At 37.8% G+C, this 27,591-nt stretch overlaps 1 protein-coding gene across 4 annotated transcripts; it reads right to left on the reverse strand.

The window, feature by feature from the left end:
* On the reverse strand, positions 1 to 27,591 carry WDR44 (WD repeat domain 44). Of its 4 annotated transcripts, none has more exons than XR_008579050.1 (20): positions 27,383 to 27,574; positions 20,591 to 20,624; positions 17,251 to 17,325; positions 16,147 to 16,777; positions 15,388 to 15,518; positions 15,199 to 15,291; positions 14,099 to 14,235; positions 12,841 to 12,924; positions 12,438 to 12,544; positions 11,292 to 11,443; positions 9,652 to 9,790; positions 9,492 to 9,556; positions 7,835 to 7,948; positions 6,884 to 7,006; positions 5,746 to 5,937; positions 5,476 to 5,577; positions 3,877 to 3,992; positions 2,325 to 2,452; positions 1,526 to 1,686; positions 1 to 1,088 (listed from the first exon to the last, which is right to left on the reverse strand). XR_008579050.1 is itself a non-coding variant. In XM_054840047.1 (20 exons), exons 1-20 carry the CDS (start codon positions 27,457 to 27,459, stop codon positions 994 to 996), a joined length of 2,727 nt encoding a protein of 908 aa, XP_054696022.1. In that variant the 5' UTR covers positions 27,460 to 27,589; the 3' UTR covers positions 1 to 993. The 4 variants fall into 4 exon arrangements, 3 of the variants coding, with proteins under 3 accessions (XP_054696022.1, XP_054696023.1, XP_054696024.1); XM_054840047.1 differs by having other exon boundaries at positions 1,526 to 1,657; positions 27,383 to 27,589; XM_054840048.1 differs by lacking the exon at positions 27,383 to 27,574 and adding an exon at positions 26,926 to 27,216 and having other exon boundaries at positions 1,526 to 1,657.

The following is a 27,591-nucleotide window of genomic DNA, read 5'->3' on the forward strand; positions in this document are numbered from 1 at the left end:
TTTCCAAGTGTGTGACCAAGTTTAATGATACATCTGTTCTCTGAAACACTTGACCATCAATAACATTTCATGGGTTATGATGCCCAGAATGTTACTTCATAGGTGTTTTTTATGAGTATTTACAAAGACTTTCAAAATTCAGTGGCACTAAACAAATGAGAAGAACTTAAAACTTTAAGCTACAATGCTTAAAAAATGTAAACAGTTTATTTTACATAGTTGTAAAATATAAGAACTTTCTAATGCAGCTTAATTTTATCTGGAAGGTGAATATATCCTGGTGCCCGTGAACAAGGAATGAGAGAATTCTTTACACAAGTATTGTGCTCCAGTGTGCAAAAAATTATATATAAGAAAGGAATCTAAAGTCCACAACAATTAAAAGACAACAAAAAAATTTTCACGTCCTGAAGTTGAGAAATTTATAAAAACATTTACACATGGTTGCTGACCCATCAAAAACTTGCATAACTTAAAATTCTGAACAATAGCTACTACAAATTCAAGATCTTTCTCAAATGGAATTTTGTGCAAAGATCAGACTAGACCATTCAGCATTTTTCCAGCCATACCTCCAACCTTTCCTTCCCATGCCCATTCCTGACATCTAGTGGCCACAAGCACCACTAAAATCCTTTTGATATTTGTTCAAATTAGTGTATGTAACCAAAAGGCACACACATGTGTGAATACGTTTTCGTGCAGAAACCTGTGCAGGTTCACAATTATGTTGCAAAACAGCTGTTCTTAGAAAGTTTAGAGTCTAATGTTTGGCAGGATTATTCTTACACATTCCTTTCTATTCTACAAGCCCAGGTGTTAATAGGTAGACACTGCTTTCCAAGGATCCAATATTTGAGTAGCCTTAAAATAAAGATTTTAAAATAAATCAGCCTGTAACATTATTATATTAGATACTTTGCTTTTGCCCACATTATTTATGGAATTTTAATCCCACAGTACCATAGCTTTATGCTGTCAGTTGCGAAACAACTAAGATACATATTTCTTTTTGTTAATGAATACTTTGATTGCTCCAGTAAAGTCAGCCGATAAAAGCACTTCTGTGTGATCTGTCTTCAAAGCTCCTTAATAAGGAAAGAGAATACACTGTTAGTTCATTTAAAAAATATGTAAAAAATCAAGCTCTCATTAAAAGATAAACTATCACTTCTTCCTCTATCACATTCCTGTTATCTAGCCAACACTTCAAGAAATATCTGCATTTCTAGGAGAGGGACTTTTTCATTATATATTGGTACAGCTCTATGTTCTAACAGTTCAAGTGTAAAAACAATAATCCTAAAGTACACAGGACAACAGCTGTGCCCCTCACTTCACATTCTCTCGGGTTTTAAGAGTGCAAGAGCTGCCAAAATGCTCAACTGCTAAGACAGGAACATATATCCATGCCACTGCAAGGACTTTTCATCTCAAGAAACAGTCCTCCCAAATTGAAAGTATTCTTCAGAATCTCTTCCCCCTCATACCATGGTATCAAGCAAAGCTCATCTTAAACACCTACCAGAGGGTATGGTATCTGATGTTTCAGAATCTTCTCCCTTACTTTCAGCTTCTTGCTTTTCAGAAGTTTCCAGTGACACCATCAAACCAGGATTGGGAGCAAAAATCGCAGATGTGACCACTGCATTGTGTGCTTCAGAAAGACAATCCAACTTTGATTACCTTGTTTCAAGGAATTGTTAATTTAATAACTTTCAGTAATTATCCAAAAGTCTCAGTGCTAGTGGCACCAGGTAAAATCATCATTCAAGGAGCAATTGTCATTGTTTTATAAGCTTAGGGATTTCAGAAGTTCCTGTTAGTGCCCAGAACTAACTGACAAGAGCTCCGAAACATGTTTTATATAAACATGGTCCCACATTTCCCAAAAACTCTGCATGTGTAGGAGATGAGAGTTGCTGGGTTTTGGTGGTGTTTTTTAAAAATTTTTAAATCATGCCATGTTTTCAAAGCCACTTTTCCATTAAGGATCTAAGGATTGATAATTACTTTGATTACTACACTTTCTGTTTCTGCCAGCAAAACATTACATTCATTCAGAATCTCTTACTGAAGCTGGACAATCTCTTAGCTACTCTCTCTTGCCATCCCAATCACACATCTGTAGAGAGTTTCCTGTGGAGAAGGTTTTCTGACAGAGTCTCCTTATTGAAAATCCACTAATTACAATGCACTTGCAAATAATTTGTTCGAACTAAAGGAATAGCACTGCTGAGCAAATAAAGCCTAAGATATAAAAATATTTAATTTTTGAAGTCTTATGAGCTTCAATACACCAAACATCAAAAGTTGATTTTTACCTTTAATGCCTTCCCAGAAGTCATTACGGTCTCTTCTTACAGATGTAAACTTGCTCAAGTCATGGTATGTACTCCAAATATAAACATATTTATCTTCTGAACCACTTACAATGTAGGTGAAGTCATGGCTAAAGATTCAAAGAAGGAAAAACATTACTTTTCTTAGCTGTTCAAGCAACCATTACCATAGCTCTCAAGATGACTTGCAGCTTTACAAGTGCAATCAGGCTAAGTTCACAATTCAAACTGGTCCTTTATTTTAGTGACTGCAGCTGAAAAAAAATACACAGTCCTTAAAGGAATGTGCATGCAAGCTTCCTGATGCTGTCCCTCTGGAAGAAAAAGTAGTTCTGATGAACAGCACACAGAAGTTGCTCTCCCACAGCTTCCAACACAGAAGTAGGTTAGTCTAACAGCTATACTCAGCAACAAGAAAATGGCGTAATCTTTAAGTGCAATTTGCACCTGTGAGTCTAGAACCTGTGTAAACACCTGAGACTGTGTAACAGGAATTGTTTACAATGGACAAAAAAAATCCACACAGGTGGAAGATGAAAGGCATTCAACGTGATTATAACCAAATGACTGTATGATGCACACTGACAGAGACAAAACAGTACCTGCAAATCCAACTGAAGTATTTACTTTTAATTTACGTACTGCATGAGTATGCCGCATATCTAAACTCTTAACAGTAACTATGCTACAGCCCTATAAGTAGATGTAAGTTAAATTTGGGAAATTAATCTTGAGCAGGGGGGCTGGAAAAGATGACCTCCAAAGGTCCCTTCCAACCTCAGCCATTTTGTGAAATACTAGGTCAGCCTTAAAGATGCTTTCAAAGGCCAACAATTAAGATTAAACTTGGCATTATTCCTCAAGCACTGCCACCCTCGTCTGCTCAAACATCCAGGTTAAATAGATACCCGAGTGTATTTCCCCTTTGGCTTCTGCAAGACTCAAAGAGGAAACAGTACAAATAATCTTCGCCCTCTACTTGCTCTCTCTTACTACCTTAAAAACCAGTATTTCCATGACAGTGACAGTAATATGCTCAAACTCAGAAAAGCATCTTAGGCCAGCACAGAGAAAGGAGAAAAAAAGAATTCCAACTCAGATATGCAGGCTGTTCCCTGACAGTGATGATACGCTGGCAGTAACTAACAGCCTTGGGCAACAGTTGGGTGACCAATACATCTGCAACAATACCTGACAAAATTAAGGAAATAAAACCTATTTATCACAGAAGAGAGAAAAGATGTGGTGTCCCAGCCCCACTACTTTTAGCACAGTTCCTGCACTTACAGGAATAGTAATGGACATGCATCGTACTGTCAATACAAAACGATTCACTCATTCATAGAAGCTCCCTGCTCATAGGCAGCTTTGTCATTCTTCACCAGAGCCTTCAGTTACCTTTACATTCCATGCCAAGTGACAGTTCAGAGGCTCATTTTCATACCAAGCTAAACACATTATTTAAACAAAAGCCTCTGTAATTCAGCCATAGTATTTCCCAAATCCAAGAACCCCATTGCTATAATAGTCTTACCTAAAGCTGGCTTTGATTTGGCTGCTGCCGTTGACATAACCTTTGTATTTCATAGATAAAGACAGATCTCTTAGGTCATACAATCTGATTCTGGAATCATTTGATGTCACTAGTATCTAGAAAATAAACAAAATTTAGAAGTGGAAACCATTCGCATGCCCAAGAAGGAGTAGAGTTCACTCAGTCAGAATTCCAGTTTGTTTTGTTTTTTTTTAATCAAAAGAGACAAAGAATACAAAGAATAAGACCAAAAAAGTAGAACAAGATTTAGGACAATGTCATTTTTCTTTCTGGACTTCTGTCAATGGACAGAAGACAACTTCACTGTCAAGATCACCCTGACTGGTCTGAACAAGAACAGCTGCTCTTTACTGAAGTAAAATGTGGGTCCAAAGAACAATCATCAATTTGCAAAGGTTATTTTGGAACACATTCCACAGCAGAACAACTGTTCCAGTGAGGTAAATTTCTGAAAAGTCACAACTTATCAATCACAAATCACCAGAGGCCACTATCTACTATATAAACAAACTAGGCTTTTCTCTTGGTTGATATGAGTTTGCTTCCTTTTCACATTTTTCCGATCAGAAGCTTAAATGTACTTATAAGGAACAGATAAGTCTATGAAAGGGTTGTCAAAATGCATAAAGACATTTGGCTGATTAGCCCTTTTATGGTACCTTAGAAGTGGAGCAGATTACAGGTTCGCAGTAAGTCTCAAGACGACACTAGCAAAAGGGTACAGCGCAGTAACAGACAGATAGTGACTCGTACTTATCTAATCATTTTATGCAACAAAACTGCGACAACTCTTGGAACACTATCACCATCAGATTACAGAACTTATTTGTTTTCAAAAGAGTTCACGCTGAGCTGTGTTTCATTATATCATCTAAGACGCCAACGCGCAGCGTCTGACAAACCCAAAGGCACTATTGATTTCTGAATCTTCTGCATGTCTTTGGAATTAAGGCATTTCTGTGTCATTGGTAAGAGCGCAACATAGGTGATAACAGCTGGTGATCTGCTACTCTAATACAACCAGCTGTTGAACCCACATCAAGCCTGAAACTTTATATACAAGTGAGAAACTCTTCAGCTTCAGATTATGACTTTAATACTCAATAGCATCGTTTTTTCATGATGAGAGTTTGACCCTTTCAACATAAGACTTCAGTTTAGACTGAAGCTAAACGAAAGGAGATTCTGAAGAACAGACCACACTTGTTTGGATATCAGCTTCTGAGCTTTCAGCATTTTTTCAGCTTCTGTATGAAGCATGTTCCCAAATGAATATTAAATTTGAACGAGGTTAGTTATGCCAAAGAAATTTTCACTGAATGCCACCTGTAAGCATTTTATCATCCTTACATTGACCAAAGCATAATGTCATTTTAAAAAAGAAAAACCCAAACCTATTTTACCACTATTTAGTATTCTATTAGTCTAAATCAGCAAAGAGTAGTGCTCATTTTAGTAGTGCTGAAAGACTTCTGATCTAAGTCAGTAACTACAAACAAGATTTAGCACAAACTACTAAGCATTAGGTTTAGATATCAGACTCCAGTACTGAGCCAAAGTTGCGCTGAAAGCCAGTACCTTATTCTCTCCAGGCAAGGGTTCGATGCCAGTAATTTTTCTTCCAACTCTATTTCGGCCTCTGGTAGAACGCACATGTATTTGCGTATGGTATTTCAAGTGCTGAAAAGATATAAACATTTATCTTGACTTGAAATAATTGTGTAAAAACTTTGAAATATTTCGCTTCAAATTCTAGTAAGTTTGTTTCTTGATATTTAAATAAACATGACTTTCAAATCCATTTGTTATTTAACATGAAAAAAATACATAATCTCAAAAACCTTTTACCTCTGTGTCATAGAAGATGCACCTTCCATCGTATGTGCCTATGACTGCATATTTGCCATTCTGACAGAAGTTGGCAGCTGTAATCAATTTTGTCTGCCCATCTACTTCATTCCATAATGCCACTTTTTTGTCAGGAATGTTCCAGAGTCGGAGTTTCCCATCCAATGAACCACTTAAGAAATACCTGTCATCCTGAGAGGACAAACTACATTAACCTCTGCTTGTGCTATGAGTATGCCCTGATTTCTTAAAACTTTCCCACCCCATTTCCAAACAGCTTCTCTCCGGAAACTCCCAAATAAGAGCTCTCAGATGAGTTGCTTATAATGTTTAAGAAGGCTGAAAAGACAATGTTAAAATTACTAGCAAATGGAGTTCAATTTCTTACAGATTTTTTACAAGACTACACACACGCAGTGTGTATACCTCAAATCAGAAAATTGTTCACTGTTACCACAGTTACTTTTTACCCTCTTAACATAAGCTAGAAAAATACTAACCTTGTCAGGAGTTGAAAGCTCCTTTCAGAGTTCCTGATACATCTACCGGTTACATTTGTTCAGGGAACAATGGAAAAACACTTTTCCTCTACTTAAGTTTTGTTAATATTAGGAAGCTTTATTACAACATTTTTTTTAAACAGTCAAATAAGATAGGTTGGGAGTGATTTCTGGAGGTCTCTGGTCCACCTCACCTGCTCATAGCAAGGACAGCCTCAAAAGCTTGATCAGGCTGTAAAGGGTTATATCCTGTCAAGTTTTAAACATCTCAAAGGATTCTATGGTCTCTGGACAATCTGTTCTATTTCCTTATGATTTTTTCCACTAATACTTAATCACAACATCCCTCGTTGGAAATTCTGACTTTTCACAAAATTACTCAAAACTATACCAGCTGTGATGTTATAGACAATTCACTGTCCACATCATGCCTACAAACGGTTAAGCCACATGGACACTCCTGGTGAAGTTTAGTGAAGAAGAACACTTAAAAGTTCTGGAATATTATCCAATAGGGATTTTTTTTATTGCACAAACCCTATTATTCAATTATTTATTTTAATTGAAAATAAAGGGGAAGGACTCTTGCAATTTCAAGGAGAAAATTTCTCTACAAGAGAGCGAGCTATTACACTTACCCTTGGATGGAATGCTATAGCAGTGACAAAGTCTATATGCTGGAAACAGCAAAGACATTCTCTTCTTGATATGTGCCATAATCTGACAGTTTTGTCCATAGAAGAAGAAAGCAAGAAGTAATTCTGTGAAACAAGAAAATTCCATGGTTATTAATAGACACAAGAGTAACACAAAATTCAGAAGGAATCTGATTGGTAAAATCTTACCAATTTATCTGTTGCCATGAAATTCAACATTTTATCCTTTCAGATAAAATGTTTTATCCACATTATCATTACTGATTGGTGCTTTCCTTAAGCCCAGTACACTGATGCTCAGTCACAGAATATTTTCTTGAAAAATCTCAATGGAAATGTTAATGAGTTGGAAAGTCATTGAAGTACTCAAAGAAGAAACAGTACAACAAGCTTCAGAGAAGGGGTGAGAGTCTCTACTGCCTAAGATCCTTCAGCCAGACTGTGTTCTTAAAATTACAACTGTATTCCAATGTGGAGAATTAACTGAATATGCTATATATGAAACATTTTCAAAGTTAAGCACAGGCTAATTATCTAATTTTAAGATCTATGTATATATTCAGCAGCTGTAGAATCTGTAAACTGCATAAAAACAGTGAAGCATACTGAAGACAAGAAGAGCAGTAACACCATACATCAGAAATCACACAGCTCAGTGGAAATTCCTTCCACTCTAAACAATTTAACTCCACTATTGAATACAAAATTGTAATTACTAGTTTGATTTTTTTTTTAAGACTACTTTTAATTAAAGAGGCCCAAGAAGGTTGTTCATTTTATCCCAACTATTTCAGCTAAAATAAGGGTTGTCTCTACAAACCTTTTCTCTTAATTTCAATGACACTTTCATATTATTTAGAAGTATGGTTCCAAGGGCAAAAGAAAACAATGAAAACACAGGAGAACTGTGTAGTCTGTATTAAAGTGCCTTACTTTAGACCAGGAAAGATCAAGAAGATCTGCTGTATGCCCTTTGTATTTGCAAAACGGTCGTTGACGAAACGGGGCATTTTTGTCATCTGGGTCTTCATCAACTCCACTGCAAGTCTATCAGAGAAGTGTATAGAAACATTAGAAAATATTAGCTGGAAAAATTAATATTAAAGCAATTACTGCTTCCAAGAAGTACAGGACCAATAACGATTTGAAGAACAACTCTTACAACTTTAAAATAAAAAACACTGCACTAAAACCCAACCAAAGTCAATTTCAAGTACTATCAGCTGTGAAACATCATCTTGAAATTCCAAAATTAAGCAGCTCTACATTTCCCATCCGTGCAGTTTTTATTCAATGGGGTAAGCTTGACAGCAATTTAAGCAACATCTTAAGACAAATTTTTGGAACAAAGTATATCGACCTTCAAAACTGCATTCCAATTTAGAATATAAACTGTGAGTTAAAGTTTCTATGTTTCTAGTGCATATCAAGAATGTTAACTTCCTAATAGGAGACCCTTTCAGAATAAACAGATGCAAAATAAAACTAAAATTTCCTATACAAAAGCTCTCCAGCAAAAGCAACTCAAAACAACATCACTGGTGTGTGTGGCTAAGTAAGCATATCTACTTACTTAAGGTAAAGCAATATCCACCTCCCACCCTGCCAAAACAGTGCACATTAAATAATGCTACTGCTAATATCTTTGCTTAAACCCTGATTTTGTCACCTATTTCTTATACTACTGGAAACCAAATACAGTGAAAAAAAAACTTTAATACATTAATTTTAATGGAGATTTACTAAAGTATCTGAACACTCTACAAGTAACAGCATCTTAATACTTTTGGTCAATCCCTGAAAGCTGGAGAAGGACTGTTTACAAGGGCACGGAATGACAGGAAAAAGGGTAATGGCTTTAAACTGAAAGAGGGCTGATTTAGATTAGATATTAGGAAGAAATTCTTTACTGTGAGGGTGGTGAGGTACTGGCACAGGTTGCCCAGAGAAGCTGTGGATGCCCCATCCCTGGAAGTGTTCAAGGCCAGGTTGGATGGAGCTTTAAGCAACGTGGTCTAGTGGAGGGTGTCCCTGCCTATGGCAGGGGGGTTGGAACTAGATGATCTTTGAGGTCCCTTCCAACCCAAACCATTCTATGATTCTATGTTCCATTTTATTCTACACAGATGTGAAAAATTAAAAAATGTCAGGTTTTATTATGCTTCTGATTATCCCATTGTTCTGCTTGGCCTTCCTCAGAAAAGACATCAAGTCAGATGTTAACCTCAAGTAATGCCCTGACGCAAAACACTAAGACAGGAAATTCAACAATGTGGGGTTTTTTTCCCTTTAGCATTTCAATCAGAAATCTACTCTGGGAGGCAAGTTACCTGGCAGAAGGACACAACAAATCTATGCAGATTTTGTTAATGCATTAAATTTAGTGACTTACTTTCTTGCTTGCACCTCATACACATGGGATAGCAGTATTTGACTGAAGATGTCTATTGATAAGACAGTTTCTCTATGGCTCAAAGACATAGCCAAGAACTCTTTAATGTGTGTTTGGATAAAGCAACAATGATGACCTGGCATTACAGGACAATGCGACCCCCCCACCTCTTCCCCTCCCCATATCTAGTGTACGTACCCCTGCATCAGTATCAGACTTTGAAGAATTCAGACTCTCTTGAGATGGGGAGGGAGAGACACGGCCTAGAACACAGACATAAACACCATGGTCAGCTCTAAGCTCCCAAATAATTAGAATTTCTAGTGTTTTAGAGCTCTAGCAATGCATACAAAGATACCTTCTGTGTTGTACTTCATTCGCATGTTATTGAAATAGTCAAAAGCATTCTTTAAAACCCATATTCTTACTACGTTGTCCTGTCCTGCAGATGCAAGTAATCGACCACAGTGAGAGAATTTCATTGTCCAAACAGCACCCTGTCAAAATAAAAAGATCATTGTTCAAGTTACCTAAAGTGCCTTTTTTCCATACCAAAAAGTTTTCCTGTCAACTGACAAGATTTAGGACATATACAAGATACCATAAGTAAAATAAATTGTAGATCAAACCACTGAAAAGTAATTGTTAAAACTGCTGGGTTGAGCAATATACTTGGAAAAGCAGTTTGAAAGAAACAGCCCACAGGGCAGATTACTGTAGGAGAGGAGTTAAGGGAGCTCAGCGCTACCACAGCATTCTACATAAAACTGGAATTGTTAGTAACAGTCAGCAAGCCAGGGTTCCAAGTGATTTAGAAGCTATTTGTGGAACTGGCAAGTATTTGTAGCTACACTTGAAGTTAGCACAAGCTGTGCTAACACTTTTTTTTTTTTTTTAATAGAAATTGTGCTTGGTTACATCAATTCTGGCAACAAAACAAACAAACAAGTACTACATATATTTAAGTTCAGAACTGGCACGAGGATTTTGCAAAGCATATGAAGACAACAATTATGTCTCCCTTGCAAAGTCCAGACAGTCAGTAGTCAGTAAAACAGTACCACACAAGCAATATTCCATTTCCTCCTGCTATTTAATGAACAGCTATTAGGCATTTGACTCCACCAACCTAGCATCCTTTTAGGATGCTTTTGAGGAATTTCCTAGGTTTTAAGGAGGCAAATACTGGCATGATGGAAACTAACACAGATGGATTACCAGTAGGACTGGAAACTTTAGTTGTGGATGACAAGCTTGAACTCTCCAGTCACCAAACTGGTTGCTGTAGGTCATTATCCTTAGCCTAATACTTAATGCTAGGGAACTGTTTCAGTTATTGTCAGACAGTTGCTGTCAGCAGAAGAATCTGGGAAGTCAGGAATACTAGAATGTATTTCAGATTCTGCAGGGGAGCATGCACACTTCCAACAGTGATGGATAGGTAGATTTTCTGCCTCATTCTCCACACATGTCTCTGCAAGTATCATATCCTGGTCTCTCCCCTCCTTATTGTTCTGATCCACATACTCCATTAATCTCTCCTCACTTTTGCCTCCAGAACCTATCTGATATTTCTGTTCAATACTTGTGTTCATATCTCTAACAGGCAGACTAATTTCTTTGCTACCAAGTAGGTAAACCTTGCTCCTCTGTGCTTAGTTCTGATAGTGGAACATAGCCTATTTCAGTCTAAATTTGTAATTGCAGGAACCAAGAAACCAAGTACCACTCAATACTAAAACTTTTCAAGCAAAAGCTCTCGAGAATCCCTGAAGCCTAAGTATCTACAGACTTTTTTTTTTTCTGAAGATCTGATCAAACCAGCCAAATTTTCATTTCTTGCCAGAATATTATTTTCCAGAATGAAACTGCTTTTCAAGAAGAATAAACCTGACGGTCATTTCTGAAGGTCACAAAGTAGATGAAAATTAAAAGCTGAATCTCAGGCTGAACAGATTCCACCACCAGATTCAACCACAGATGAAATCTGAGACCTACCATATGCTCTCCACTGAGATCCTGAACAACTTTAATTTGTTCAAAATCGTAAGGTCCCTTGAAGCCATGTGCTGCTTTGAACTTCACTGGTCTTGTATATGGCATCCCTTCATCATCACTGGAAGAGGGATCATCTTGATCTGTATGGAAGACTGAGAGGAACACAAATTCAGCAGTACATATCGCAGCACACATTTAATCTATTAGTAAGCAATTGCCAATACTTTTTGGTAGCAGATTAGTCTTGAATTAGCAAATTTATGCAGGCAATATTAAGATCTTAAAACAAAACAAGAATGCTGTTGCATCAAAGTAAAAATACATCTACACTAATTTTAGGTTGCAGTGAATCTAAACACTGAACACTCAAAATAAGAACTCATATCCATTTTTGTTCTGTCCCTTTCTTTGCACCAGGTCTTGCATTCAGCAGATCCTGCACTGAGTGATTTCTGTCAGTTTAATGTATGGTGACAATTATCTGTTTCACTGTATTGGTTTCTTCTGACTGAATACGCTGAAATGGCCTGGTGATTTGCCCACAAAGCATAAGAATTGCAAAAGAGCTAGGACAAACAGCCAGTGGCAACATAAGATGCTGAAGTGCAGCAGTTCTACAGCACTTATCTCAGGCTGTGGTTAGATTGGCTTACTGCAGTACTAGAAGTCTGTCTGAAAGAAACACTGATGAAACAAGAAGGTGAGAATTCAGTTGTAGTTGGGAAATCTTCTCAGAGGGGCTCAAGCTGTATAAGAATTCCAATGGTGGCACTGGTTATCAGAAAACAATCTGATTTTATTAAAGTAATGAAGACAACTCCCACCTCTACCTTTGCTGCAATAACTTTCCAAAAAAAGTTTACATTTTGATATCCAGACAGCTTTCTAATAGGACAACAAAAATCACAGTATTCAACTGGTTTAGCCGAAAAGGTCTCTCAACTACTACTTTACAAGAATTCATCCTTGTCACCTGCTAGTCTCAGAATGCCTACCAAACTACAAGCTTTAACTCTAAAAAGCCACATCAACTGCACAGTGGTAGTATACAGCAGTATATGTCCCTCAGACAGCTTTGACTCCTAGAAGCCCAAGGATAAACAGACTATCCTATTAAAAAAAAAAATATTAAAAAGTGTCACTAACCTTCATCTCGAACACTCTTAACTTTATTTACAGCACGTTCACCATATTCTTCAGCAAGGTGCTTTGCTCGCTTTACAGATTTGCCAAGGAACTTTTTCAGCTGGGTCCTTAAAAAGCAAAGGCATTTTTTCAACACATAACGCTGGCAAATTCTCATTTTTTGCTATTATCAATAGTTTTGATTTGAAATGCAGTATTATCTCTTTCCATTACTGCTTCTTAAAATAAGCATTTAATTTGCCAGCAGTCATGTAATCTTCAGTTTAACTGCAGAGCAATGGGCTTACATAAATTCAAGTATCGTGTACTTAACAGGTAACTTGTTCAGAAGTCGGAAGGGGAGCTTCAGCTTAGAAAAACAAAACCTGACTTTTCTTTCTAGGGACAAGAAATAGCATCTTACGTTTTTTGTTTTAACCTCCCTCCATCAGAATCGGTTTGCTGTGTCTGCATTTTGTCTTCATCGTCAGACTGTGCTGCATCGTTACTAGGAAATACAGAAGTGATTGTTTAATACAAAATCATACTGAATCTAAATTGAATGAAACATTAGTAAAGTAGGATCTGCATTTTAGGATCCACCTTTATTCCTTCACGTTGGACCTAGTGAAAGCTTCATCCCCAGACCTGACTTGTCCCAGCACCCTGACTTCTCCCCTTCAGCAGAGCTTTGCAGTACCTTACAAGAAAGGGAAAAACTTCTGCACATAAAACAGGAGGATATGAATGTAGGTGGCAGCGTGGAAAAACATGGACATGATATTAATCAAGTAATAAAATAGACCTTTTAATCTTAGGCGTCTTCGTAATAAAACTGTATACACTCTCCAGATGCCAAAGATACATTACTGCCTTCCACAAATTTCAAACTTAAGCTTATGTGACGCTTTGAAAGCTAAGAGCAGACAAAATACATTACATTACTAGAAACTGGTAACGCCACCTTGTTCTCATACCTTGCTTTCCATAGATCAAATAAATTAATAGTGGTTAATTCTGAAATAGAATTTTGTACACAGAAGGGTACAGTTCTAGAGAAGTGAGCTTCTCAATGGTAATTCAACAATGCAAAAAACCTAAAAATTGTCTGATGTATAATTCACATAGATCTAGGCCTTTGAAAAAACTACCTAGACTGACACAATTTCTTGATCATTAAGAAACTGTATTTTTCTATCAAAGTTTACAAACAGACTCAGTTGTAAGCATTAGAAGGGCCTAAAGCCCCATTGAAAACAGGAAAACCTCAAAGTAGTCAGCTATACTGATGACGACAGATCTTCAGAGCACCATAGTCTACTAAATTAAACACTGAAAAAGCTACAGGGGGTGGTAGCATGAACAACATATAGTACTTGAACATAAACTGTGTTTAATTCAGTATAGAAATAACAACATCTAGCACATCAAGTGCTAACTGCAGTTCAACCGGATTTTCAGACATACTTGCCTGTCAAGTTCCAGTAATATAATCAACTTTTAGTTAACTGAAAAGAATTCAATAAACAGCCTAGTTCATAAAGAACTGGGAATTAGTGCTCAAATTAGTCAGAGGCAGATGGATTGGGACCCTCTCTACTTGCATAAGAGCAGCCTCCACGTATGCAAAAACTATGAGAGCAACAGTATCAGAAAGGGCTGAAAGAGATCATCATTCATACCTGACATATTCTTTAGTTCTCCTCATGATATGCAAAGTTAGGGGATTAATGCCTGTTGGCAGCTTTTCTTCTGCCAAACTCAGGGGTATTTCTTCACCTGTATCAAGGTTTTTTATCATTACACTTGCTAGAATTTCCTACGAAAAAAAAAGATGTGAAAACAAAATGACTTGATTAGACTCCAAAATCTAGAGCAAAATATAAATCATCTGCTCTTACAGATTATTTATCTTAATGGGAAATTCTGTAGCTCACTACATATCTATTTTATAAAGACCAAGTTTAAGTTAAAATTACCTTTACTGTGTTAGTGCAAACATTATCAACCACTATACACAGATGAACAATTACATGTCATTACAAGCATCAATTTCATAAATCAGAAATGCAGCTATACAGACATCAGCCACTGCCTGACATCTTCCATGCTAATATCAAATATATTATGCAATGAAAAGACATTGAAGTCTTCCCCTTTCAGATATTCTAATAGTTGTAGTTTAGATTTAGAAAAAACAACCATTACCTACAGAGAAAAAGCATTTAGACCTAATTAGTACTACACAAAAGGAAAAGGGTTTGGTTGGGGGTTTTTTTTGGAGCATCTCATGAACACATACATCTGTTCACTAGTATTAAAAATGCTATACACAGATATACACAAATAAAAACTGGCAGCAGCCCAGTTACAACTTCCATTTATCCTGATGATGTTAACTGAAGAAACTAATTTTTAATATTAGGAAAATCATTCTCCTATTGCCGATCCCTTCCCCTTTTAGACGAATGACAAAAATGCCAAGTTTGCTGGTGTTCCCTCACATTGAAATTTTGTAATGTGTTTGCGTAGCTACAAACAAACTCATAGCATTTCAGATCTATTATAGCTCACACTTTCAAATGCTAGTACTACATATGACTCAGGGGACCACAAAGTGCTTAGGTGTACAAAGCCAGCATGCCATCACTCCTATTTGCATCCCTGGTCACAGTATATAGTGGTTCAGAGCACAGAGTGATGTGCGACTACTCCAATTCATTCCACAGACTGGAAAAACAAGCACAAGAACGTACTGTGTGCAAACCACATTCATTAATACCTCATCTGTGAGCTCTCTTCCAGAATTAGACCTGGGTCTTTGTGGTCCAAGCACTTCATTTGTTGTTTGGCCATCAGCTGCTTTCCCATTTTCCTGAAATTTTGCAGACATAGAATACATTATGTCTACTGTAACACTAAAGTAATAGAAAATGTTACAGTTATTGAATTTATAACCATTTCCCAATACCTGTGCAGTGACTATTTTATCTCCACTAGTTGCACTTGCCAAATCCAAAGAAGGCTGAGAATCTTTGGGCATGCCCTCTGTCACTGTACTTGGAGTTAAAAGACCACCAGCTGTGAAGTTCTCTCGAGAAACTGGAGAGAGATTCGTATTAGCAAGAAGAGCATAACACTTGCCATAGACAGGCTACAGATTGCTAGAATCCTAACATCATAGTTACACTCCTGAACATCGTTTCTGACAAGTTTGATTTTTTTAAACATCAACTGCCACCAAATCTGCCTTATCAATAATATTTTATATATAGCTGCAGGCACAGGTATGATTTTACACTTAGTCCTCTTAAGTTTTATTAACAAATATTTTTTTTTAAAATGGTTTTCCTAGTAACCCAGGACTACTCATTTTCGTGAGACCTCAGTCTACATCTTGTCTTGTATTTCTATGCTAATACAGATTGCACACATTTTATTTGAAGTGTGCAACTTTTTTTCATTTCTGCATCACTGTGGCCTCTTCTCCTTGCTACAGAAGTAGCTGTTTTGGTAGGAAGTGTTAGTTTGCAAGAAAGTCTATGAATTAGGAACACTTGCAATACAAAAGGGTATTTCTCCATTATAAGAAGCTAAGATTGTTGAAGAATTTTTTTTTGTCATTTATATGTCAACTAAACTAATATCAAAAGATTGAATGATTCTTCACTCAAAACACAAAAATAGTAACCATGTAGATAACTAGAGCCATCTAAAATAGAATACTTGCCTTCTAAAACAGGTTTTTGCACTTCAAAATCCACTTCACTCTTCTTCTTCCGAGGGGGTGGAGCTGGCCGTGCAGGTGGTGGTGGTCTTGGAGGAGGAACATTTGTTGGAGGTGGTGGCCGTGCTGGGACAGGCTTCTTTGTGCTAGCAACTATATCAGGTTCTACAGTAAGTTGCCTTGGTGGTTTTGCTGGAGGCATTTCTTCTGTTGTAGAAAGGTCTTTGGTAGCTAAATGTGAAGCCACTTGTTCTAAAGTATTTGCCTCTTTCTTGTCTGTTATGTCCTCATTTTTTGATGTTTCTTCTTGTGCTTCGGTTTCATCCATTTTATGGTCAGTTGCACTCGTTACTTTTGTTAGTTTATGAGTTTCCTGTTGCTCTGAAGTAAACAAAAGCTTCCCTGACTCCAATTCAGTGTCCTTACATACATTCTGATACACCAGTTCTCCAGGGTCTTCTTGCAATGATATTTTAGCAGCTAATACTTCTGGTATACTACTAATGATACCTGCTCCAGAAATCCAAGCATTTGCATCTGAAGTTGGAGCAGTCGGTTCTTTTCCTCTAGTAGCTAAAGAATCATCATCCAGTTGTTGTGCCTTCTGGCTTTCTTCTATTATACTGTCAATAATCTAAAAAACAAAACCAAAACCATTCTACTGTAAAATAGCAGGCATTTCTAGGGTACACTTACCAGTCAGCCTGTACAACACCCACAAGAGCTCTTCCACTGTTGCTTTGTATACAAAATACATTTTGTTTAAAAATTCTGGAGACCTAGTGTAGAAATAGACATAACTGAAAAATAAAGTGACTAATTTTCATTCCTCTTTAATATACTTTGAGACAAAGTTAGGAAAAGCTGTTCACTCTTCAGAATTCTCATGCACTGCTAAATATGATCCTGTAAATTACACAAATATTGCAACACCGGTGAATGCTAAATATGTTTTTAGAATGCTCAGTTTGATATTTATCTTTTAGATGGACACTCTTACTAACACAGCAAATTCTAACCTATGTTAGTTTCAGGATGAAGACTGATTATTAAATTAACTAATATTTCTACTGTGATGCTGGAAGTGCAAAGCAATATTTAACTAACCTCTTTTGAATCATCTTGTTTCATTTCTTGTACAAAGGTTTCATTTCCAGCTTTGTGTACCTTGCTGTCCATATCCTATGGAAAAAGATGGTAGATACCATTGGATGATGGTAGTAAGTCCTTCAGTAAGATTAGATAACAAAAATACATCTACAACAAATTAAATAGCATAAAGGACAAGAATTCTGCTACATTTTTCACATATTACTGCTGTCATATAGATGTTTAAACAGTAATGCACAGTACATGTGAAGAGTATTTCACACCACCATACAGAGAGAAAGATTGCACACTATTAAACAAAAAAGACAGTTATCTTTAAGAGGTTTCAACCTCAACTAAAACAAAATCGAAGGTAGCATGAAGCTTAGAGAAACATACACATTCAGTAATCTGCAGCAAGGAAAATCCATATTAAAATATTTTGTTCTTTTATCAGGTTGCGGGAAAGGATGCAGGAACTGTATTATCACTACATAACCTGGAAATTTCTAAAAAAGTTTCTATTTTAAGTCAGGCAGATCTATCAAGTGGTCACAAATATGCCTTTGACGTTCTGACAAAGAATCTTACATTCTACAATTATTCCTAGTGCACACTGTCTATTTTTGCTATTAGTTATCTTCATGCAGATCCTTCTGAAATCTAAATAAACTGCAACAGAACAAATGAAATGACTGGATATAAGCAAAAACCAGGAACATTTTCCTAACATTTGGATGAAAGACTGCATGAATATTCAAAGCTGAGTATACTATTTATTCTTTACATATGTATAATCAACACTACCATGATATTATACTACTGATGTGAAGTCACCCTGCAGTTTAAGGAGTAGTTTCAAGATGTGCAAATGGCATCGAGACTTTGGCATATCCTACCAAACAAAGAACTAATAAAAGCAATTCACTAAAGGTGGCCTTGTGTGCCAAAATAATGTAGTAAATCTTTGTAAGTCTTACTTAATTAAAAAAAAAAAAAAACCTACTTAAAATATGCAGCTCTTACACACACGTTAAGTATGGATATTCTGTACAAAGTCTTAAAACAGAACTGAAAATATTCTAGTTGTGAGTAAACATATTAATCCCTGAAAAATCTTAGGTTTAGAAAAGCAAGTAGTTTATACCGTAGAAGGATACTGCTTTAACCTCAATAACATGGTCTATTAGGAACTTCATCGTATGCCTTACATGCCTTCTGTTCTATACAAATTATTGATCACATTGCCTATAAATATATGTATAAGCAATATCTAAAGGGGATTCTGATAGAATCCTTGATGTTGGAAGGGACCTGTGGAGAGCCTGTAGTCCTCAAAGCAGAGCCAGCTAGAACAAGTTGCTCAGAGATGTGTCCAGTCAGGTCTTGACTATATCCACGGACAGAGACTACACATCATCTCCGTGCAACCTGTTCCACTGTTCGACCATCCTGCACAGTCTATCTGGTGACCAAAGCTGCAGATAAAAGCCTGTATTTGTCTCACAAAAGAGAAAAACTCCTCAGAACTGGCTCAAAGAATTAAGTTACTGAGCTTAAAACATTAAGAAGACACAAACGCATCTCAACTGATTCCCTGACTTGAGATACAGAACTGCTTTTCTACTCCTCCTTCCTGTCTACAGATATGAAACTCTCTTCCGTTAAGATCAGCAGTCCTCAACTGTCTTCCCACAATGTTAAAACCCCCAAAGGCTAGCTGTTACCATTATAAACTATTTTTGTTAGGCTATTCATTTAATTCTGTTTATGTAGTTTTGGATACGCACAAGCTACTAATCTCCATATGACACAGGTATTTTAAAAGACCTCCCAATATTTTTTTGGATCTTAACAAGATTTACAGTGACTGTCTAGTACAGATAGGTAAGAAATTTCTCCTTAGACTGTTTTTAGACACTTAGCTAATCAAACAGAATCTTTATAGCATACTAACATACTATTATGTTTGGAAAAAACCCACACAACTCTTGTAGACATTAATCTTTGAGAGTTCTGACCTCAAGAAATGGCGTATCATGCAAACAGCTGCAATTACAGAAAAATTCTTCCTCCCTCCCCCTCCTTCCACAAACTTTTTTCTAATCTAAATCAAAGTTCTATTTGCTTTATCACTAAAATCTATCTTCAAAGGTATGACGACCTAAATACTTAAGTGTAATCAGTGTCTACAGAAGCCTATTGTATTAATTTCTAATTTTATTGACATTAAACACACACACCTGTTAAACTTTGGACTTAGGAAATATTTCTTACCCATTCCAAGACAAACTGTACCATTAGTCACACATTCACTCAAACTGATACGGTACCAAGCAGAGAAGCAAGTACTTTTTGCACCTTCAAAAACTTAGCTTTGAACAAGGAGGATACTAAAAAAATAAAAAACCTGCAAGCAACATACAGAACTTCACAGCTAATAACTCAGTCAACAAGACATTAAAGTTAGTTTTGAAGTTCACACTGAGTTTAGTCAGAATGATAGAGCGACATGTTTTGGAAGGCTTACACATGCAATACTTAATCATTAAAGGCACACGAAACAGAACACAAAATAGGGGATAAGTCTCTGTTCCATAAGAGATACCGTAAGATATGGTATCACTGTAAAAAGATTGATTCAGAGCAAAGTGCTGCTGACAAATCAGAAATACTATTTTCACGACGATTTCCCAACACTTTGCAGACAAAATGTCAAGCCTTCTTTACTCTGTGTAACAGTGTTGTATTGCATCACCTTTGGCCCTTCTGAGAGCAGGAAATGAGTGTTATTTGTACAAGGCTTCAACTCCTCACCTACTTAATGTGCACCAGATTCAGCTGCACTGTCACTATGCACAGATGCAGCATACCAATTACCTGCGTGGGAAGTGGCAACGCTGTCTCATTAAGCTAAATATAGTGTTTTATCTTCACATAACCTAGAGGGGAGGCTTTTAAAGTACAACCACTAAGATTTTTCTTATTTTGAACACAGAAGAGAGCAAAGTCAATGGTTTTATATAAATCTAGACAAAAAAAAAGTGGTGCAGAGACTTGCTTACTACTCACAAATCACTTGAAAGAGGGTAGTCTAGTAATTAAGTACAGCTCAATTAAATTGCACATATACATTTTAGAATAAAGTTAGCTTTCAAGACATGTTAACATACCCTAAATAAAAGTAAAGTTGGAACTTCAAAACAGATAAGCACAACAATTGCTACCTACAACAAGGAAAGCCTGTACTTTCCTGTCTGTGTAGATGTTAGGGCTACCATAGCACATCTAGTTTAGGTAGAAATGCTCAATATTGTGTTCATCAACAAGATTTGATTGACTTTAAGAAGAAACTCACCTTTAATACATGGGATCCAACCTTTGTCGGTGACCTGTTAGAAAGAGAAGACAGACTTAGATAGAACTCAAAGAAAAAAATATCTCTTGACAGTAAGCTTCACATTAAACAGTCTATAGCACAGTCTTCCTGTTGGACTTGATCTTAAAGATTTTTTCCAACCTAAACGATTCTATGATTCCTTTACAGTGAATGTATACTTGATACTTTAGACAAGCAACAAAATGAATGCTTCTCAACCACTCCTTTACACAAAATGCTCCAAATAAAATTAAGTGCCCAACTGTATACAATGCACAGATCCACAGCTTCTACCATCCCTGAAAGCATCTCAGCAGAATCTTCTAGAAATCATATTTCCACCACCATTTTCTAATAAACTGATACTATTTCAAGTACACGTTCAAAGACATTTTGCATTACAGAGAATTTAAAATTAGCATGTACAGGGAGCACAGAGTGGACATCAAAGAAACCAAAACTCTCAGAAAGTGGAAGTACAAATGATCTAGTAGCTTGCAAATCAAGTGCCTGAACCCTAATCTGTAGAGTCAACACTACCGTAGCCATTCTGCCCTTCAGCCTCTCTAGTAAATGTAAGGGCTTGTTTCTAATCATGATGCTCAGTATAAATATAAGTATCTACATCATAACAGGAGGGAACTAGTTTTGCACTACTTTCCAAAACGCATACTGTGAAACAGTGAATTTGCATTAGCATCCACTCACACATAACTTCTCGTTTCACTAATTACATGAAAGAACAAGGTATCTTAAGGGAATGGTATCAACTAATTACTTCTCTTCAGGTCACCACTCAATCCAATCAGTGAACAGTCAACTCTTACTATATCCTGAATTTACATTTTCCACAAGATTTTCAGAATTCCAAAAGACACTTAAATATTGAGTCACACTGCTTACGCTGACTACAGGATCTTACTCATATACAAAGAAGTTGAAAGGCTGGACCAGATGATATTTCCAGGTCCCCTCCAACCTGGGCTTGTCCCATGATTCTATTAGTTTGTCAGTCACAAGCGGAGACCAAGTTACAGATTACTTCCTTAAAAGCTTACTACAAAACGAACTACAAACCTGCATTGCACAAGCACCCCAGCTGGCTACCAAGGTCAGCGGACACTCGACAACTTTGAGTATCATCTTGTACCAAGCAATACAGATATTATACAGAGAACTCAGTTTAATTTGCCCCTCCTGCATCCAAAATGATGGTTTCAAGGAACAATACCTTCTGAAAAGAAAAACTATTTCCATTTCATTTTTAAGAATTTCAGTTCTTCTCTTTACTGTCTAAAAGGATTTCATCACAAAAAGAAAATACAGCAGAGTTAAGTAAAAAGAAAGTACAGTGGCTTAGTAAATACTGTATCATTTGTAACTAATTAAACACCTTAAATCTAGATGTGTCTGTCCAGATATTGACACTTAAGATGCACAATATCCGTAACACTATTTCGAGCATAATCCTCCTAGAAGGTGCTAACCCCAGCGTGCAAAAAAGAGCAAAATCAGTATTTTGACCTGAAAAACAAACACGTCTTTTGTCTCCCAAATTATATTGTCAGGAAAGGCCACAGCCTGTACTGAATTTATGGTTACTGAAACATTTTCAGTTCCACTATCAGCTCTTGGATTTCCTTAGAAATAGTGGCAGAAACGTGTCTCAGTCCATTAAATCCACAAGATGCCTTTAACAATGAAATACATTTATAATTACAACATTAATGCCTAGACTTCAGCAAGGTGTAGGTTGCTATCGTATAAGGCACTGCTTAGACTTTACAACCTAAATAAAATGCAAATCCCTCAACTGCAAATAGGTACTTTAGTTTCCTATTGCAACACTTACCACCAATTAGCATGTCACTTCTGGTACAGCTAAATCATTCCTCCACTGGTAACACAAAATACGAGGTTCAAAAGACACTGCTACCCTTTCAGACTTCTTTAGCTAATTAGTTTTGTGGAAAACCCACAATCAAACTAAAACAGATGTTATTTCCCACTCTCATGCTTTACCTTGGGAAAAAGCTGCTCAAGTGATAAAGGTTAGAGAGATAGCAGGTATAGAATATAACATAGTGTTGATAGCTTGATATAGTAGACATACATGTCTTATGTTAAGGTGAAGCTCTGTCCTTGAAATTACACGCTTTTAAAACATGGCAAAGCTTCCATAACTGTTTGTCAATAATACCACTTTCAGATCAGTTTATAATACAGCCAAATAAGTTTAGTGGCTTGCCTGAGATTGAGCTATATGTTTATCAGCACCATCGCTCCCTTAGTCATGAGCAGTTGCTGCTTATGTGCTATTACATATATAAAGACCAAGTCAGTCACAGAATAAGTTTGGTAACTGAAGTCTCTTGCAGCTCAACATTACTCTGGAATGGTCTTGCCTTCCCAACCACCTGAAGGGACCGGCCTTCTCCACTCCCCAGTCTTACTTTAAGGCCACTGGTTTTATGGATGCAGTATGTGAAATGCTTGTATTTTTAAAAAAGTATTTATGATGGCAAAAGTGTCTGAAAATATTTATATGAAGATAAATCCAATGATCAAATATTGATTTTGCTTTGAAAGGTCTGCAGCTTTACAGGATTATCAGGCAGAACATCAAGACTGAGATATGCCCCAGAAGACACAAGGCAAAAACTTAGTTTTGATGTCTAGTATGATTGTTTAGTAAATAGTGGGATTTAAAAATTGATAACAATAGATCTTGTAAACTGTATTTCACATAAAACACTTCTAACAAGTTTTCTTACGTGATACCACTGTAACACCAGGTTAAACAAAAGGAGGGGTTCAAGGTTATCTACAAAGATCAAACAAAATTCAAAGACAAAATCCAAATTCACTTGCACAAACACAATCAGATGCCTGATTAAGCTGAAAGTCAAATAAACTCCTGAATAACATTTTATTTATTTATTAAGCTGTCAAATTCATCCTAATACTGATCAGACTATAGGAAGCTGCATTCCCACTGTCAGGTAGCTCCAGCCTAGTACCTATCCAAAATAAGCTTCACATTTTCAACACATTGTTGCTAAGTTTTGTGACAGAAAACAAAACATTTAGCCCATAAAAAAATGCAAACAATGATGTAAATGACTGGCCTTGGTCAAATCCCAGAACCATATTGCCTGCTTTCCTGGGAGGATGTACATTGTTACAAAGCAGGTGTGCTAACAGGCAGATGAAGTTTAAAGTGTTATGTACAGTAGCAATACACCACACAGAACATACAGGTTCAGCAACCAGCCCCCTACCTGTATTTACTGCTATCCTTCAGCTTGCAGAGGGCACACAATGTTTTCCTTCCCTCTGACCTATGGCTGGCTTGGAAGCTACAACTATTCTTGCTGCAGCTCTCTGTGGCAGTTCACACCTTCAAACCCACAAGGATTCATCACTGCAATGCACTGTCTGGGCTGCCCTTGGAAAGCACGTGGGAACTTCAGCTAACTCAGAATGCAGAAACTTATCTGCAGTGCTGCAAGTCACTACAGCAACATAACACTTCACACTCCATCTGTTTGCTGCCAAGATCAGTTTTGCATGTTGGCTAAAATACAAACAAAAAAGTTGTAGTAAGCATGTTCCATGTGTCAACAGGGCACAATTTAACATTATCTAGGTTCCTATACAGAAAACTAGATTCTTCAGGAAAAGCATCAAAGCAACTTCAAAAAGACAGGACTACTGAAGTTAGAATGCAAGAACTTAAAGTACCAGAGGATATTTTTCATTATCTATGCCATCTCTTGAATCCAATGTCTTTTTTTTTTGGTTTCTCACAACCATAATTTTCAGGATATGAGTACATGAGGAACGAACTTGCCCCTTACTGTTAGGCATATGACATTCAAACTATTAGGTTTGGCAGTTCTTGATTTCAGAGTGGGTGGATCACTTTTCTTATAAATAAGAGGGTCTATCACATGCCTGCATCCAAACAAGTGTACCTCACTTTATATTCTCCTTCTCTCAAAACTGGCATTCTCCTTCATTGGACAGTTCATGCCTCTCAATTTCAGGGTCTTTTTCTAAATCTCTTCCATGGTTATAGTCTTTTGAAAGCAGAGTGACAGAGATTAAATAAGGGCATCTTCTGTCACATTACCTCTCCCTCTCCACTTCTCTGGCTACACAACAAATAGATGCCTTCACTCACCAGTCCACAAAAGCTCCTAGATCTTTTTTCTAGGGTCTAGGAAAGCATATAGAAACAGACATTGTTTGGGACCTAGTTATCTAACAGATGGACACTCTCCACACATCCTGTCTAAAGCAGAATTACAAGTAAAAGGCAAGATCTACAGCAAAAGTGAAGCATCCAGGCCTAGCCAGAGGGGCTACACTAGTCTCCAAACATCTGGTTTAAACATAATTCACCTTACAGAAGTCATCAATCCAGGAGAGCTATCTCCTCAGTTCATTATCATCTGAAAGAAACATTTTATAATAAGTTCTGTAATTTTTGCTAATTAATTCTTAAAGAGCACCAGTTATATATGTACCTGAGGATGCAGATATGGTGCTTTCCTTGAGAGAGAGGCTTAAACATCAGTACCTATTGACTTACAGTAGGAATTTGAAGCTTTACATCCAACTTGAAAATTCCACTCTTCCGCATCATATGAGACAATTAATGAAACAAATATATAGCAAAGAAGTCTGCAACTTTACATAAACAGTTGTCACCACTTTCAGAATTTCTATATCAGCATTTATTAAACCTCCCCACATGGAACTCGGGGCAACAGGGAGACACACAACAAACCCCACATTTTTAATAAGGGCAAATATATCTACACAGCTTTGCTAAAAACTGGCTATAGCATATGCTGCCAAAAAGGATTCCCAAGTGGTTTTGCTGATCATCGGAACACTGAATGCACAAGGAAATGCCTCAAACTGCAGAGGGCAATATGCACTTGTTTTCAGTTGCCCTTCCTCCCATGAGAAGGTTTTGCTTTTTTTGTGGGTCTCAACACCATTACACATGCAGGGGGCTCAAAACTACAAACTACAAGCCTGCTTCCAAGAAGTGTCCAGTGTAAATGTGAAATTAAGTCTTAAGAAATCTCAAAGCTTATTTAGAGAAAATACTCCATATTGTTAGCACAGAATCAACAGCAGGCTGAATTACAGATTCAGTATCTGTATTGCAAACTGAGTTCTCTGAGATCACCTCCATACTTGACTCAAGCTGACAGAATTCTAGAGTTAATGATGCATCCTTATAGGATATGGAGGAGCAACAGAAAAAGTAAAAACATCGTCCATTTTACTTTCTAGTGAGTGACTTCATATTACCAAGTTCTGCTTAGATACAGGTGGTGGGAACCTGCAAAGTCAGGACATACAGCATTATCTGTATCAAATAAAGGGCAGGATGTGCAGTTGGCCAGATTTAAGAGCTCACTTCTACTAAAAGGTCTGGCTCCCTCTTCCCGACTGTGGTTTCCAGCCACACAAACCCCAGATCTTCAGCCTCTCCTGTCCCCACCCTGCCAGGTTCTAGCTGTTTTAACTTATTGAATAGTTTTTGCTTGTTTTCAGCTGATTACTTTTGAGTTGAAGCAACTCATAGAAGACTTTGGTGATCACCAGTGCCAGAGCAAGGTAAGCAGCTAGAGCAAAACCTCATTTCAGCATAAGCGCTGTTAATTTGGCTTACCACATCTTGTGGAACTGTATGCCAAGACGTGCTTTTCACCAGGCTACATAAAAAACTAAGTTCAGAAAAGCTTTGATACAGGATGTGTGGGTGAGGATAACAGATCTAGTCTTTCCTTTGTTCTAGGCATCCAGTGACCACTGACACGCAGATTAAAACAAGCCCTTAGTCAATTATTAAAGCTTCAAATGGATGGATCCCACAATCTATATCTTATTACTCTTTGAACAAGCTACATGAAATCTCATCCTACAAGGTCAAATAATGGAGAGGTTTGGTCCAGACTGCATGAAAAACAGAACTGATACAAGCCATAATTTGTTTAGCACAGAACCGGAAAGAGATATTTACAATTTAAAAAGAGGGAGTGTATTTAGCTAATATCAACAATATAGTGACACAGTTTTGAGATAACAGCACTAGGAATCTACATTATAAAATGCTGCTAAAACTTGACTACACAGAACACTGTGCTACACTGGCTAAACACAAGAAACAACAAAGCAACACCATTAAAAACAAATGACAGCGCAGACTAGGAGTTGTTTTACACGCAGCAACAGTTAGCCTGTTGCTGAAGAAGCTTGCTCTCTTCCCTCACAAAATGTGTTACTTTTACCGTATTTCAGGGATTAGCTCTGTCGGTCTCGATTTCATCTCCGCACGTCTTTTTTAAAAAACTACATATTGCCTGCCCACGGAAGGTAGCTATGATCTCATCAAGATAATGGCTACTGCCATCCCCACAAGCCTTAGAAAGTACACCGAAAACTGCCCCATTTTTTCGCATCCTCTTGACTTTCGGGCTTGCCACTCGCTCCACCAACCCCCTGCCGAGCGCAGCCCCGCCTGCCCGCGGCCAGGACGGCAGAGCACCGCACTCCCCGGGCGCAGAGCCCTGTGGTTTCAGGCGGGAGGACGCAGAGCTCGGGACAGACCCCCGCTCCCCCCCGCCCCCCGGAGCTCCCCAGCGGCCGTAATGCTTGGGGGTGGCGGGCTTCCCTCAGGGCCGCGCTGAGGGAGGGCAGGGCAGGGCAGGGCAGGGCAGGGCATGGCGGCGGCCGCGCCGAACTCACGGCGCGGGGGAGGCGCCTGCCAGGTGCACGTCCTCGGGCGCATCGTAGAACTCCTCGGTGTCGCTGTCGGAGGCCATGACGGCGCCGAGCCGCACCGCCTCGGGCCGGGCTGGGCCCAGCCGCCGGCAGCGCAGCGCAAGACGGCCGCGGCCGCCGCTACCTCAGGGCAGGACGGGCTGGCGGGCGGGCGGGGGCCGCGCGGCTCTCGC

This window comes from Grus americana, chromosome 12 (assembly GCF_028858705.1).
Source record: "Grus americana isolate bGruAme1 chromosome 12, bGruAme1.mat, whole genome shotgun sequence".
NCBI lineage: Eukaryota > Metazoa > Chordata > Aves > Gruiformes > Gruidae > Grus > Grus americana.